Raw genomic sequence first — 16,523 nt, forward strand, 5'->3', positions numbered from 1 at the left:
TCTGGCTGTCTCAGTTAGGGGACTGCAAGTGTCAACAACAAGGGTTGTTGTTTAGTCACTAAGTCATGTCTGATTCTTTGCAACCCCATAGACTGAAGCCTTCCAGGCTCCTCTGTCCATGGGATTTCCCAGGCAAGAATACTGGAGTGGAGTGCCATTCCCTGCTCCAGGGGATCTTCACACCCCAGGGCTCAAACCTGCATCTCCTGCACTGGGAGGCGGATTCTTCACCACTGAGCCACCTGGGAAGTCCCCTGATGAAGAATAGTCCCGCTCTATTCTCCTCTTGTGAACAGGAGGTGGTGAGAGGTGTTCTGCCATCACGCCCCATTTGCCCAAGGCCCTGGTGTATCGCTGTGGGGTTGGGCAAAGTTAATTTCTCTGCCACGTCTCAGGAAAAGCTGGAAGCCATGGCTTTCTCTCTACAGCAGAATTGACCCTGGCTTCCCAGACCTTCACAGGCCACACGGCAGGTACTGAGCACACTGGACAGGATTTGGGGGAGCCGAGGGCATTCGGTGACTTATTCATTATATATTTGTTTACATTATGTAATTAAAATTAGAAATACAAAACACAAAGCATGTTACTTTAGATATGTGACATTAAATACGTATGAAACCCCAAGTACGTTTTCAATTTGCTTACTTTATTTAACAGATTCGAACATATCTTTTTTTTTTTTTTTTTGGCCACATGGCTCTTGTGGGTCTTAGTTTCCCAACCAGGGATTGAACTCTTGCCCCCTACAGTGGAAGTGCAGAGTCCTCACCACTGGACCGCCAGGGAAGTTGCCATGAACATACCTTTTTAACTTGGGTTTTTTTGCTTGAACTAGCCAGTTGGTTCATGATTTCCCCAAAGCATGTTTCAGTTACTTTTAAAATCCCTATTGTATGGAAAAGACATTCTCAATAGTCATCATCAACAGGAAACTTTATTTGCACAAGCAGATGATACAAAGCAGGTGATACAAAATCTTTTATTGATTTTCAAATAACCATTCAAAAATTTCCAACAGTTAGAAATTATCTTGTAGGTTCTAACAGCCTTTTGTTTATTTTTCCTTTCACTGATAAAATGTGGTGCTGGTGTTTCTCACAGCAGTGCAGATTCCTTTCCATCCCCCAGAACTTTCTGGTCTGGACCATTTCACAGTAACAATAGAGTCAGCTGGCCCTGGAGACTGGGGCACCTAGGCTGGCAGCTGGGATGAGGATCCAGGCTAGGAGGGCCACATGCTGCTTTCTGCAGGCTGCAGTGGCTTGCGGGAAACTATTCACAAGTGAAACAGGCCTGAGGATCCCAGAGTGCTTGGCCTGCCCGGCTGCCACGGGCGCTGGAAGGATCAACACTGAAACTGATCACATCGGTTGACTGCTTTACTAGCAAAGTTAACCTTCTCTTGCCTCATCTGCCCATGTGTGAAATGGAGATAATAGTACCTACCTGGTCTTCCCTGGTGGCTCAGTAGTAAAGAAACCTCCTGCCAATGCAGGAGATGCAGGTTCAATCCCTCGGTCAGGAAGATGCCCTGTAGAAGGAAACAGCAACCCACTCCAGTATTCTTGCCTGGGAAATTCCATGGACAGAGGAGGCTGGTGGGCTACAGCCCATGGGTTCTCAGAAGAGTTAGTCAGGACTGAGCAACTAAACAAGAAACATCGCCTGGTAGGGTCACTATGAGGATTAAATGACTCCTGGGCCTGGCCATATAGTAAGTGCTACCCATGTGTTTGTTACCCTGGGGGAGCACATGGCAGCCCACTCCAGTATTCTTGCTTGGAGAATCGCATGGACAGAGGAGCCTGGTGGGCTACAGACCATAGGGCCGGAAAGAGTCAGACATAACTGAAGTGACTTAGCATGCACGCATGCATGTGTTTGTTAAAGTTAAAAGGTCAAGAAGCTCTGGAACAGACTCCCCAGATCACATGCTTGAGCCAGCCCGAGTCAGATTCCTTGGTTCTGAATTCTGGCTCCTGCCCTCTCCAGACAGGGGCCATAGAAGACCCTCAATCTTTCCAGCTTCGGTTTACCGGCCCACACGTCATGATGGCACTGCTACCCATGTTAGTGACGTACAGATTACTGTAGTTTTCATAAAGTGCTTGAGACTTAACAAGTGCTCAACCAGCAACGACTGTTATGACCCAGCGGAGCTGGGATGTGAACTGAGGGGTCCTGAGCTCTAAGCTTGTTTCCTGTTCACTGTCCACATCTCCCTCCCGTGAGTCATGCCTTCCCACAGAAAACTGCTTTACCTCTTGGACTCATCTATGATCTTCTTTTTTTAGCCAAGCTGCATGGCAAGCGGGATCACAGTGTCCTGACCGGGGATGGGACCTGTGTTCTCTGCAATGGAAGTGTGGAGTCCTAACCACTGGACCACCAGAGAAGTCCCTTTTAGGATTTATTTTAAATCTTTCCACTCAGATGGTATTTTCAACCCTCTAATATTTTTTGTTTTTCATCTCTGGGCTCTCTGGAGTGGTTTTTCCATATCTTTTTGTTGGCTGCACTGGGTCTGTGTTGTGGAGCTCGGGCTTTCTCCAGTTGTGGCGCGTGGGCTCTAGAGCGCGAAGGCTCCGAAGCTGCCAAGCACAGGCCTCTCGAGTTGCAGTACTCAGGCTTAGTTGCCCTGTGGCATGTGGGATCTTAATTCCCTGATCAGGGATTAAACCCACATTCTCCGCATTGGAAGGTGGATTTTTAACCACTGGACCACCACTGAAGTCTCTTCCATATCTTTAAGAAACAATATCAAGAGTGGTTAGAGCAACTGCATCAAGGGCCAGGCATCAAGAGAAGCCCTTTGCAAACGCACTGAGGCAGCCAGTGACCATATCCTCCCAAGTCTCAAGGAAGTACCACACACTCTTCCTCATTCATATTTTATTAGGAAGCCAGATCAGAGAATTCATTAGTTATAAAACTTTAAACATGAATCACTCTTATCAAATACATGATTCAGGTGGGAACGCCAGATTTTTCTTAAGACTAGGAGCAACGGCAAATAGGGCATTTCATTGTACAAATGTTTAATAGTCATGAAAAAGACAAAAAACTTAAAAAAAAAAAAAAAGAAAAACAACTTTGTGCCAGTGTTAACATCCAGGAACTGTGGTAGAGATGAGGCTGTTAGGGCTTAAATGTTACGATCTGCTAGAAAAGTGACATGATATAAGTCATCTTTTATTAAAATAGAATATCTTTGTCTCTTTCCACATATACAGATAGATAGATACTATCTCTTTAAATAAATATATATTATGTACTTTAAACAGTCATGACTTACTTGACAGCATTCACGTGGTGCTTTCTGGCTGGGGCATTTATTTGTTAAGGAAGGCAAATACAAAAAAATCAAGGGTCTTCAAAGTAAGAATTTCCAGGGTTTGGGAGTAGTGTCTCAGCTTTCCTCACGTGAGGAGTTCTGAGCCTTCCGAGGCATCATCAGCAAATAAAAGTTCATCTGGCCCTGAGGTCTCCAAGGGCAACGTGCTGGACTGGGACCAAGAGACCCCATTCCTTACCAGTGTGTCCTCCGGTAAAACCCGGTTCTTTTCCGCTGTTCCTGTGGCGGGGGAAGCCATAGCTGGCTCTTCCCATCCCTCATTGCCTCCATTCAGGATGTACCGTTCCTCCTGAGGTCTGTGCTCATGAACTTCCGCGGTGACCACGCTGATGGTGGCGCTGGGCATGCAGGAAGCAATGATGGAGTCGGGATGGATGCTCAAGTCCAGCTGAGTCAGTGCCGAGCCCTCGGCCCGGCCCTCCGCACTCTCTGGAAACTGCGTGTTGACATAAATGACTTCGGCGTTGTCCCCAACCGCAGGCAGACTCTCTAAGAGCTTTTTTAGCTGCAGCCTCAGCACTGAAAAGGGGGGGCGGTCCAGGGGCTCCGCTCTCCAGCACGACTGCATGATTTCATACCTGGAAGCAAAGAGGAGTGCGTGACCTCCCCAGCACAGCACCCGAGCCCATGTGCCAACCGTCCAGTTGTCCCACTCAGGAGGGAAGTGCGTGACCTCCCCAGCACAGCACCCGAGCCCATGTGCCAACCGTCCAGTTGTCCCACTCAGGAGGGAAGTGCGTGACCTCCCCAGCACAGCACCGGAGCCCATGTGCCAACCGTCCAGTTGTCCCACTCAGGAGGGAAGTGCGTGACCTCCCCAGCACAGCACCCGAGCCCATGTGCCAACCATCCAGTTGTCCCACTCAGGAGGGAAGTGCGTGACCTCCCCAGCACAGCACCGGAGCCCATGTGCCAACCGTCCAGTTGTCCCACTCAGGAGGGAAGTGCGTGACCTCCCCAGCACAGCACCAGAGCCCATGTGCCAACCATCCAGTTGTCCCACTCAGGAGGGAAGTGCGTGACCTCCCCAGCACAGCACCGGAGCCCATGTGCCAACCGTCCAGTTGTCCCACTCAGGAGGGAAGTGCGTGACCTCCCCAGCACAGCACCGGAGCCCATGTGCCAACCGTCCAGTTGTCCCACTCAGGAGGGAAGTGCGTGACCTCCCCAGCACAGCACCCGAGCCCATGTGCCAACCGTCCAGTTGTCCCACTCAGGAGGGAAGTGCGTGACCTCCCCAGCACAGCACCGGAGCCCATGTGCCAACCGTCCAGTTGTCCCACTCAGGAGGGAAGTGCGTGACCTCCCCAGCACAGCACCGGAGCCCATGTGCCAACCGTCCAGTTGTCCCACTCAGGAGGGAAGTGCGTGACCTCCCCAGCACAGCACCAGAGCCCATGTGCCAACCATCCAGTTGTCCCACTCAGGAGGGAATGGAGGGGCTTGGGGATGGAGGTGAGAGTGGGGGTCAGTGTCCTGGCTCCACACTCACCGTCGTTCCAGGCCCTGCGAGCCTCAAGGAATGAAGTCGAGAGGTGGGTTGGGGTGGACAGGTGTGTGAACCATGAGGGCAGTGCTGTGACAGCAACAGGTGAGCCTGGGCTCAGACAGCCCCTGATTTGGGGTGGCTGCAGCTTCGGGCATGTGTGTGGCTGCTACATCTTGGCCATCTGCTGCTGCTCCATGAAGCAGACGTGCACGGCCATTCACAGACACAGGGACCCCTGCTCTTGTCCGTGACCTCTACCTTCTCCAGTAAAACGAATGATGACTGACTGTAGTATTTACTCTCTAACAGCTGTCATTTAAGGTACTTTCAGACATGTTAGCTTGGCAGCAACACATGTCCCCACACAAGTACTGTTAAACGCATTTTATAGACAAGTCTCCGGAGAGGGTGATGCTAGGCCCTTCCTAGTTTGAGGGGGAAACTGACCCACACTGAGGAGTGTCTGGTGCCCCAGCCCATGTTCTTAACCGCTGAGCTGCCCCGCCTGTCATGGGTCAGACCCTCATGCGTCTGGCTTCCACTCTCTGGGCAAATGGGGGACCATGGAAAGATTGTGTTTAGCAGCACTTTCACGATCAGATGATAATTTTAAGAAAAGCAGGTTTGGATGCCACCCAAGGGATATGCTAGGATCCTGGGGGTGATGAAAAGAGGAAGACAGGAGAAAGGACAGCCCGTGCACTCTTGCAGGAAAGAGGGACCTGAACTGCTCATTCATTTACATGCTCTGTGATGTCACTGTGCCTACGTTCCCACAAGTGTGACCACTCTAGACCCTGCCCAGCCCTGGGCTTCTGTGGTTTGATAGCACAAGCGGATTCTGTTTTATTGCATTTCCCCTCCACCCCCCACAGGCATAAACCCATGCTCCTTCTAGCATTTCATTTTATCACACTTCAAGATACTGTGTTTTTTACAAATTAAAATTTTTTATTGGTTTATTTGGTTGCACTAGGTCTTAGCTGTGGCACAAAGATTTTCAATCTTCGTGGCAGCACGTGGGATCTTTAGATGTGGCATACAGGATCTAGTTCCCTGACCAGGGATCAAACCCAGACCCTTTGCATTGGGAGCCCGGAGTCTTGGCCACTGAACTGCAAGGGAAGTCCCTGTTTTTTACAAATTGAAGGTTTGTGGCAACCCCGTGACGAGCAAGTCTGTTGGCGCCATCACAGTTCGATAATTCTCACAATATTTCAAACTTTTTCATTATTAATGTTTGTTAGGGTGACCTGTGATTCAGTGTTCTTTGATGTCACTATTATAATATTTTTGAGATGCCGCAAACTGTGCCCACGGAAGACGGCAGATTTAATCAGTGGATGTTGTGTGTGTTTTGATGGCTCTGCTGCTGCTGCTGCTAAGTCGCTTCAGTCGTGTCCGACTCTGTGTGACCCCATAGATGGTAGCCACCAGGGTCCCCCATCCCTGGGATTCTCCAGGCAAGAACACTGGAGTGGGTTGCCATTTCCTTCTCAAATGCATGAAAGTGAAAAGTGAAAGTGAAGTCGCTCAGTTGTGTCTGACTTGTCGCTACCCCATAGACTGCAGCCTACCAGGCTCCTCCGTCCATGGGATTCTCCAGGCTGGAAAATCTGGAGTGGGGTGCCATTGCCTTCTCCTCTGACGGCTCTACCCGCTGGCTATTCCTCAGTCCCGTTCCCTCTCCTTGGAACTCTCTCTCTTCTGAGAGAGAGATTGTTATATTTCTGAGACGTAACAATATTGAAATTAAGCCATTAATACCATGCAATGGCCCCTAAGTGTTCAAGCGCAAGGAAGGGTCACATGTCTCTCGCTCTAAATCAAAAACTAGACATGATTAAACTGAATGAGGAAGGCATGTCAAGAATGAAAGCCAAGACAGGCCAGAAGCCTCTTGGGCCAAACAGTTAGCCACGTTGTGAAAGCAAAGGAAAAATTCTTGAAGGAAACTGAAAGTGCTGCTCCAGGGAACACGCGAATGATGAGAAAGCAAAACAGCCTCATTGCTGATATGGAAGAATTTCAGTGGTCTGGACAGAAAATCAAACCAGCCACAGCATTCCCTTAAGCCAAAAACAAATTCAGAGCAAGGCCTTGACTCTCCTCAATTCTACGAAGCCTGAGAGGTGAGGAAGGTGCAGAAGAAAAGTTTGAAACTAACCTGAGGTTTTAGGAAAGAAGCCGTCTGTATAATATACAAGTCCAGAGTGAAGCAGCAGGGTTATGTAGAAGCTACAGCAAATTACACAGAAGATGTAGCTCGGATAATGAGCGAAGGTGACAGCCCCAAACAACGGATTGTCAGAGTTGACAAAACAGTCCTGATTGGAAGAAGATGCCATCCAGGACTTTCATAGCCAGAGGGCAGAAATCAAGGCCTGGCTTCAAAGCTTCAAGGGACAGACTGACTCTCTTGTTTGGAACTAATGCAATTAGTGGAAACCAGTGTCTTTTTTTTTTTTTTACCATTTCAAAAGTCCTGGGGCCCTGGAGAATTACCCTAAATCTACTCTGCCTGTGCGCTATAAATGGAACAACAAAGCCTGGATCACAAATCTGTTTATAGCATGGTTTACTGAATATTTTCAGCCCACTGTTGAGATCAATTGCTCAGAGAAATAGAGTCCTTTAAAAATAATCCTGCTCATTGACAATGTATCTGATCACCCAAGAGCTCTGATGGAGACGTATGAGATGTAGGCTATTTTCTGCCGGCTAACACAATATCATACTGTAGCCCATGGATCAAGGAGTAATTTAGATTTTCAAGTCTTATTACTCAAGAAATATATTCTGTAAAGCTATAGCTGCTGTGGATAGAGATTTCTTTGATGAATCTGAGCAAAGTAAATTGAAAACATTCTTAAAAAGATTCAGTATTCTATGGATAGATGCCATTAGAACATTTGTAATTCATGGCCAGAGGTCAAAATATCATCATATGTAGGAGTTCGAAAGAAGTTGGTTCCAACCATCATGGATGACTTTGAGGGTCAAGGCTTCAGTTGAGGAAGTAACTGCTCCAATACTTTGACTACCTGATTCGAAGAGCCAACTAACTGGAAAAGACCCTGATGCTGGGAAAGATTGAGGGCAGGGTGAAAACAGGGTGGCACAGGATGAGATGATTAGATAGCATCACTGACTCAATGGACATGAGTTTGAGCAAACTCCGGGAGATGGTGAAGGACAGAGAAGCCTGTCCATGGGGTTGCAAAGAGTTGGAAACAACTTAGCGACTGAACAACAGTAGCAAGAGAAACAACTGAAGATATGGTTGGAATAGCCGGGGAGCTAGAATAAGAAGTGAAGTCTAAAACTGTGACTGAACTGCTGCAGTTTTAACCTGGCTTTTTTTGAGGGGTAGGGGGTTGCTGCACAGCGTGCTTGTGGGATCTTAGTTCCCCAACCGGGGAATAAACTTGGGCCCTCAGCAGTGAAAGCAAGAAGTCCTCACTACTGGACTGCCAGGGAATTCCCTGAATGGCTGCAATTTTATGATGAAATTTTCATGGATGAGGAGATGCTTCTCACGGATGAGGAAAGAAAGTGGTTTCCTGAGATGAAACCTACTCCTGGTACAGATGCTGTGAAGACTGTTGACGTGACAACAAAGGATTTAGAGTACCACATAAACCTAGTTGATAAAGTGAGTCAATCGTAAAGGAAATCCCCTGAATATTCATTGGAAGGACTGGTGCTAAAGCTGAAGCTCCAATACTTTGGCCACCTGATGCAAAGAGCCAACTCATTTAGAAAAGACTCTGGTGCTGGGAAAGATTGAAGGCAAGAGGAGAAGGGGACAACAGAGGATGAGATGGCTGGATGGCATCACCAACTCAATGGACGTGAGTTTGAGCAAGCTCTGGGAGATGGTGAAGGACGGGGGAGCATGGTGTGCTGCAGTCCACGAGGCTGCAAAGAGTCGGAACAACAACAGCAATACCACCACCACCACCAACAAAGTTGATAAAGCGGCAGCAGGATTTGAGAGGACTGACTCCACGTATGAAGGAGGTTCTCCCGTGGGAGAAATGGTATCAAAGAGCATCGCCTGTTACAGAGAAATCGTTCATGAAAGGAAGAGTCGATCGATGTGGCAAACTTCATCATCTTATTTTAAGAATTCACCATGGCCACCCCAACCTTCCTCAACCACCACCCCGATCAGCCAACAGCCACCAACATCAAGGCCAGATCCTCCACCAGCAAAAAGATTATGACTTGAGGAAGGCTCTGATGATGGTTAGCATTTTTTAGCAATAAAATGTTTTAAAAATTAAGATATGTACGTCATTTTGTTAGACATAATGCGATTGCACACTTAGACTACAGTGTAACTTTTATATGCACTGGGAAACCAAAAATTCCTGTGACTCACTCTACTGCAGTACTCTGGAGCTGAACCCACGATAGCCGGGAGGTGGGCCTGTACTGGGGGGAGAGATGGCCGGAGTACCCTGAAACACACCTGCCGGCTGATGGGACACAGTGGGAAAAGGAAGAACACGGTGGCTTCGTGTGACACCTGGAGCGGGGGACAGTGAGTGCTAATCACAGCAGCTGCAGCTGGGAGGCCATGAGTTCAGTTTAGGAACGTCCCCTGGAGGTGATGGGGAGCAGGGCCTGTAGCCTGGTCATTCGGAGGCAGGGGTGATGCCATGAGAAGAGACAGCCCCAGGGAGCAGGGCTCCAAGTGCACGCCATTATGTCCATCTCTGTGTTTCTCAGAGTTGACCGAAAAATGACTGTGCATGTGTTCTGTGTGCTCAGTCATACCCAAGTCTTTGTGATCCCTTGGACGATAGCCCACTAGGCTCCTCTGTCTGTGGGATTTCCTGGCAAGAATAACTGCAGTGGGTTGCCATTTCCTTCTCCAGGGGATCTTCCCAATCCAGGGATGGAACCTGGGTCTCCTGCATTGCAGGCAGGTTCTTTACCACTGAGCCACCAGGGAAGCTATAAAATGACCGAGGGGCAACCAAACATAGGTGTCAACTTATCTCCACTAAGTTTAGACAGCAAACAGAGACGTTCAGAAGGATCTGCCTCATTTTTATTAATATTTTTTTTTCTTTTTGGCCTCAGCACATGGCATGAGGAACTTCCCTGACCAGGGGTCAAACCTGTGCCTCTGCAGCAGAAACCCAAAGTCACAACCAGTGCACCACCAGGGAAGTATCAGTAGGGCCTGCCTCATGTTTAAGAGAGAAGGCCCCAGATTTGGAAACACAGAGGCCTCTCTGAGGGATGCTGTTGTTCCCAGCATCCAGACCCTAGAAGGGACCTGGGAAGCAGGCGTGGTTCGCCAGCGCCTCTGCAAGCCCGCAGTGGCGTGAGGGGCCATTCTGGGCACATAGACCACAGAGTTGCTGCTTCATCCGGCTTCCCAGCCACCCGGCATTGTTGAGACTGAGGCTCTTTCACCTACAAAATCTCTCAGAAAACCGACTCAGCCTTCCCTCGCCTTGGCTCTACATGAATCATCTGAAACCACAGTGTGACACAGTATAGACCTAGCTAAGACCTCATAGTCAGCTTCTCCTGGAGCACAAGAGAGGCCAAGAAAGAAGCAGCCACAAAATGCCCTATTCAATATTGCTTCATGGAAAGGGCTTCCTCATTTGCAGAAGCAAATATTTCATTCATGTGGCCATTGCAGAAATGACCATGAAACCCCAGATCTAATTAAATTAGGATTTCATGATTTTCTTTTAAAGGGCTTGGGCTTTCTGTTTCTGTTCTAAATTTTATGGATTTACAACCATAATCACCACCACCACCTCCAAGCAGAGTAAGGCTCTGATCAAAAAAGCTTCCTTTTGTTTGGCTGAGATGGGATGTCAGAGGCCCACGAGCAAACTGACAGGGGCCTTCTCATGGGTGTGAGAAAGCAGAGCCAGCGTGCGAGTGTGAGTGTGTCTGTGTGTGGGGCGGGTCCTTCACAGGCCCACCTGCCCTAGCAGCCCAGCAAGGCATTCCACGATGGAGCCCATGCAGGTCCCCGGTCCCGAAAAGTTCTTGTTAAACACGGTGAGAATGCCCCTCTCCTTGGAGCCACAGGAAATTATTTTTATAAAATCTGCAAAGGGGATTCCCTGGTGGTCCAGTGGTTAAGAATCCACCTGCCAATGCAGGAACACGGGTTGGACCCTGGTTGGAGAACTAAGATCCCACATGCTGTGGGGTAGCTAAGCTCATGGGCCACGACAAGAAGCCACACACTGCAAGAACGATCCCGCGCACCACAACCACTGAGCCTGAGCTCTCCAGCCCGTACTCCACAAGTGGAGAAGCCACCGCAGTGAGTAGCCCGAGAGCTGCGACGAAGAGTTGTCCCCACTCATAAATAAAGCCAACCTTTCTTGAAAAGAGAGAGAGCAGTGAATCATCCAAGTACCCCATGCATTGTGAAGTCAACCTGTGTCTCTGTAGGATTTACAGTCCTCCATCATATACATGGAGGATTGTTTTCTGAAGCCCAGTGGACACCAAAACCTGCAGATGCTCAAGTCCCTTACCCCTGGCTCTCTTTACCTGCAGGTTCTGCTTCCACCCACACAGAAGGCCAACTGCGTTTCCTAGAAGTGATTATAGGCCTTGCGGGCACGTGTGGGCTCACTGGAGATGAGCACACACCGCCTACGCCCACAAGAGGCTTCTGGTCCCAGTGTCTGTGCGTGTCGCCCTCTGCCCGCGCCCACCTGTAAGCGGCCCCACCCCAGTGGCCGTGCGTCCCCAGGTAAACTTTGCTGGCTGCCCCAAGATGGAGAGCAACTGACTCACAGTTCATCCAGGCAATCCTCGGGCTGCTTCAGCCGTTGGCCGTGGAGAAGATAGTCATACATCTCATGGTTCTGGACTCCGGGGTAGGGGGTCATTCCTCGTGTGGCTATCTCCCACATGGTCACACCAAATGCCCACTGAGGACAAAGCAACAACGTGAGGGCTCAAGTCTTTCCAGAAAGGCTGAATGGACTTCTTCATTGGCAAAGGTCATCTCCTCAGAGCCCTGGCGACGGCGCACAGAGCTGACGATGATGTTAGGGACACGCCACTCTCCCAACGTGGCAGTGACACGGGGTTGGAACCCCACAGCTCCCCATTTCTACTAGAGTTGTTTGGGAAACGAGACAAAGGCAGGCTAGCCTTCTGTCACTTCACTGCTCTGTTTAGTGTTCTGTTTCTACTGTTGCTGGCAAGTGTTTTCTTCTCCTGTGTGTGGGCTCAGTCCTGTCCAACTCTTTGTGACCCCATGGACTGTAGCCCACAAGGCTCCTCTGCCCATGGAATTCTCCAGGCAAGGATACTGGAGTGGGTTGCCATTTCCTGCTCCAGGGGATCTTCCCAGCCCCAGGATCAAACCCACATTTCCTGCATTGGAAGGCGGGTTCTTTACTACTGAGCCACCTGGGAAGCCCTGTTTTCCTTTCCCAAATCTCTGGTTAAGGGTATCTGTCGTTACACAGCACCTTTTATACAGCATCTTGGTTCAAACAGCCACTGGATGAATTCATTTAATTTAATGTGAATCTTAAATATCTTAGTTGCGGGTGATAAGTCACTATATTATAGCAGAGGAAAGTGGGGATAAATGAAGGGCCTTTGCATGTCAGGCTACTTCACCAGAATCTAGTGTCCCACCTAGAATTAAAGCATCAAGCAATAAATAAAAGAGAAGGGTGAACCTGCCCCAATCCTCAGTTCCTCAAAGAATAAGTTGTCCTGTGGCACCAGCTGAGGTCATTTCTTTCAACTTGCCTTCATCTTGGGAATGCGAGGCCCCACATCAAAGCTCTGAACATACCACATCACTTTTACTGGTGTAGACTCGGTCTGCGAGACTCTCTATGGCGATCCATTTCACAGGCATCTTCGCAATGCGGCCCTGGCGGTAGTAATCACCACTGTAGATCTTCTTAGAGAGGCCAAAGTCCGCCACGCAGACAGTCATGTCATCTCGCAACCTACAGAGAGAGACAGAGTGAGTTCACATCCTCAGCAACATCAGAGGCAAAGCCTTAAATCTCAGGTCTGTGCCCGATGCAGCTGAAAACATTCAGGATAAGTACAAAAAGTGGGCTTCCCCAGTGGATCAGCAGTAAAGTATCTGCCTGCAATGCAGGAGACACAGGTTCAATCAGGAAGACTCCTTGGAGGAGGAAATGGCAACCCCCTCCAGTACTCTTGCCTGGGAAATCTCATAGACAGAGAAGCCTGGTGGGCTACAGTCCATGGGGTCACAAAGAGTCAGACATGACTGAGCGACTGAACATCAATGGCTACTGAAGCCGATTGAAGAGAGGGGGAAGCTGATGTTCAAAGTTCTTGTATAAGCCCTTATCTCTTCGCTGCAGAAGGAAAGTTTTGGTGTAGCCAGGACAAAACTGCTTCACAGGATAGCACCGTGAAAACTCAGGGACAGAACTGTGATACTTTTCATGACTGTCTTCATGATTACTGTTCAGTCACCAAGTGGTGCCTGACTTTCTGTGACTCCATGGACTGTAGCCTGCTACGCTCCTCTGTCCAAGGGATTTCTCAGGCATGGTGAGTTGACTTATATGCAATTCTGGATCCAAAAAACCTGATGACAGTCGGGGAGGGTCCCAAAGTCACAGCTAGGACTCTGAGCTGCATGAGAGTGTGAAAATAAAAAAGTAGTCATATATACACACGATACACACTACTATATATAAAACAGATAACTAATAAGGACCTACTGCATAGCATAGGGAACTCTACTCAATACTCTGAAATGATCTATATGGGAAAATAATGTAAAAAGAGTGTGTATATAAGTACATGTACAACTGATTCACTTTGCTGTATACCTGAAACTAAAACAACATTGTAACTCAACCAGACTCCAATAAAAATTAAAAAAAAAAGTCACAGGGGAAAGTTTTGGAAATCAACCAGACTCTTGGAGGCAGAGATAGGGAAAACCCCCAAGCAGAAAACTCAGTCGTATCTCAGGGTGGTAGAAATTCTGTCTCCAGAGCCAGCCACGCCGTCCCTCTCCCAAATCTAGCCCTCCTCTATATTTTAACAGCAACATGCCACCCACCAGTCCTACAAATATCTACCACCATGAGGTCCCAACCACCTCCAGGATGAGCCAGGACTCTTACATGCAGTTTCGAGCAGCTAAATCTCGGTGAAGAAAGTTCCTGTTGCTGAGATACTCCATTCCCTGGGCAATGTCCACCATGAACTTCAACAGTGTCTGCAGGGGGATATGCTAGGGGGTGGAAGACATGAGGAGAGAGACTATTATTATTATTTGGTTGTGCTGTGCAGCTTGAAGCTAGTTACTTAGTTGTGTCTGACTCTTTGAGACCCCATGGACTATAGCCTACCTAGCTTCTCCATTCATGGGATTTTCCAGGCAAGAATACTGGAGTGGGTTTCCATTTCCTTCTCCAGAGGATCTTCCTGACCCAGGAATTGAACCCAGGTCTTCTGCGTTGCATGCAGCTTCTTTACCACCTGAGTCACCTGGGAAGCCCTGTGCAGCTTATAGGACCTGAATTCCCCAACAGGGATTGAACCCACAGGCTTCCCTGGTAGCTCAGATGGTAAAGAATCCACCTGCAATGTAGGAGACCCAGGTTCAGTTCCTGGGTTGGGACGATCCCCTGGAGAAGGGAATGGCTACTCACTCCAGTATTCTTGCCTGGGAGATTACTGGACAGAGGAGCCTTGTGGGCTACAGTCCATGGAGTCAGAAAGAGTCAGACATGACTGAGTGACTAACAGAGACGAACACAGGCCATGGCAGTGAAAGTGCCAAGTCCTAACTGCTGGAATTCCTGAGAGATTTTTCTTTTAAAAGGAAACCAAGTTATTCCCTTTGAGGGGGAAAATGATGGCTTTATTTCTTACAAGTGTGGCCATGAAACAAGGAAATTTCCATATCACTAACGTTGGTGGCTCAGTGGTACAGAATTTGCCTGCTAATGCAGGAGATGCAGGATACGAGGGTTTGATCCCTGGGTCAGGAAGATCCCTTGGAGGAGGGCACAGCAACCCACTCCAGTATTCTTGCCTGGAGAATCCCATGGACAGAGAAGCCTGGCGGGCTGCAGCCAATGGGGTCACAAAAAGTCAGACACGACTTAAGAGACTGAGCGTGCATGCAACCTCACAAGTGAGGTTTTTAAAAGGGATGAAAACACGCAAACAAAACCAACTAACCTAAAACTTCTTGCAAATATCATATTTTATTGTTTCTTTAGAAGTATTGACAGTGAGTAATAGTGTTTTCACAAGTCATAAGGTCAAATGGGATCCTTGTGTCCTGAGCGGCAGTGGGACCAACAGCGGAAAGGAGGGGAGGTCTGGTTTCAGTAGGGGAGGGTGTGGGGGGAAGGTCTAGGGTTTGGATGGCAAAAAGTCCCCCAAAAAGTAGCTGTTTCCAATTATGCACCCACATCTGCTATGTTTCACTTTAAAATGTTTTGAAAGATACTTTTCTTCTTCTAGACAGAAAGTAGGATAGTCTTTACTCCTTATCATGGGACCAAAGAACCACAAGTCAGGATTTAGGAATTTTCATTTTTGTTTCTCTAGGGGGCCTTTCTTTAGGTTTGAACAGTCTAGTGTGTATTTTTTTCCCCTAGGTTGTAAAAATCAAACCAGACTGTGTGTTAGAAAATCTACTGTGTTGGGATTGATTATGAGGGTGATGATTCAGGAAGACTTCTGTGTAGTAATGCAAGGTTTTAGTGCAATCGGAACCCTAAAGAGAAGGGTTTACGAGTTCCTAGAACTCATAAATGAGTCCATCCTTGATACATTCTCCCCCGAGGGGTTGGACTGTCATGGCTTACTCTCTATGGCACTTGAGTCTTCTAAAGTGGTACTGATGAAGACACTGAAGTGTTTAAAAAACGTATTCATTTTGGCTGTGCCAGGTCTTAGTTGCGGCACTTGGATCTTCAGTTGTGGCATGTAGGATCTAGTTCCCTGACTAGGGATCGAACCTAGGCCCCCTGCACTGGGAGCGTGAAGTCTTAGCCACAGGACCACCAGGAAAATCCCAAGACACTGAATTTTTAATGATTTATATTTCCCAACTAAGACACACGTCAATCATAGACTGTATAACAAAATGCTTTAATTATCCTTTACCCTTAAAGAAAATGCAAGCAAATCAGGCATGAATCCTTAAGTCTCTATTCTGTATATTTGGGGCATTTGGTTTTCTATATTCTAATTTCTAGGAAAGGATTTGGGTGCTAAGAAATATCAAATCTGCTGACATTTGTGAAAGGATAATGAATATCAGGTGCTATCGCTTTGTGTCATTTTTTTCCCAAGCACAACTACATTATTCCTGCGAGACTGTGACCAAAGGTCACGTAAAAGATTACTGTGAGGCAAAACTAGTAAATGAGTTCAATAAGGTCGCAGGATACTAGGTTGACATACAAAACTCAATTGCATTTCTATGCCCTAAACAATGAAGTGTCCAAAAATGAAATTAAGAAAACATCTACAAAAGAATTAACAACAAAATACTTAGGAATAAATTCAGCAAAAGAAGTGCAAAACTTATACTCTGACAACTATAAAGCAAAAGAATTAAATTAATTCTAAATTAATAGAGAAGTGTCCAGTGTCCATGGATCAGAAGACCAGGAGTGCTACTCACGCAAAGAACAG

General features: G+C 47.8%; 1 protein-coding gene across 1 annotated transcript in view; it reads right to left on the bottom strand.

Annotated features, from left to right (window-relative positions):
- Positions 1-918: 918 nt before the first annotated feature.
- The window catches only part of MERTK (MER proto-oncogene, tyrosine kinase), a 138,265-nt gene continuing 122,660 nt past the window's right edge, over positions 919-16,523 (bottom strand). The window contains 4 exon segments of the mRNA XM_027554516.1: positions 919-3,936; positions 11,640-11,776; positions 12,661-12,820; positions 13,988-14,097. Coding sequence (XP_027410317.1) covers positions 3,423-3,936; positions 11,640-11,776; positions 12,661-12,820; positions 13,988-14,097 — 921 coding nt within the window. The 3' untranslated portion in view covers positions 919-3,422.

This window comes from Bos indicus x Bos taurus, chromosome 11, assembly GCF_003369695.1.
Source record: "Bos indicus x Bos taurus breed Angus x Brahman F1 hybrid chromosome 11, Bos_hybrid_MaternalHap_v2.0, whole genome shotgun sequence".
NCBI classification, from domain to species: domain Eukaryota; kingdom Metazoa; phylum Chordata; class Mammalia; order Artiodactyla; family Bovidae; genus Bos; species Bos indicus x Bos taurus.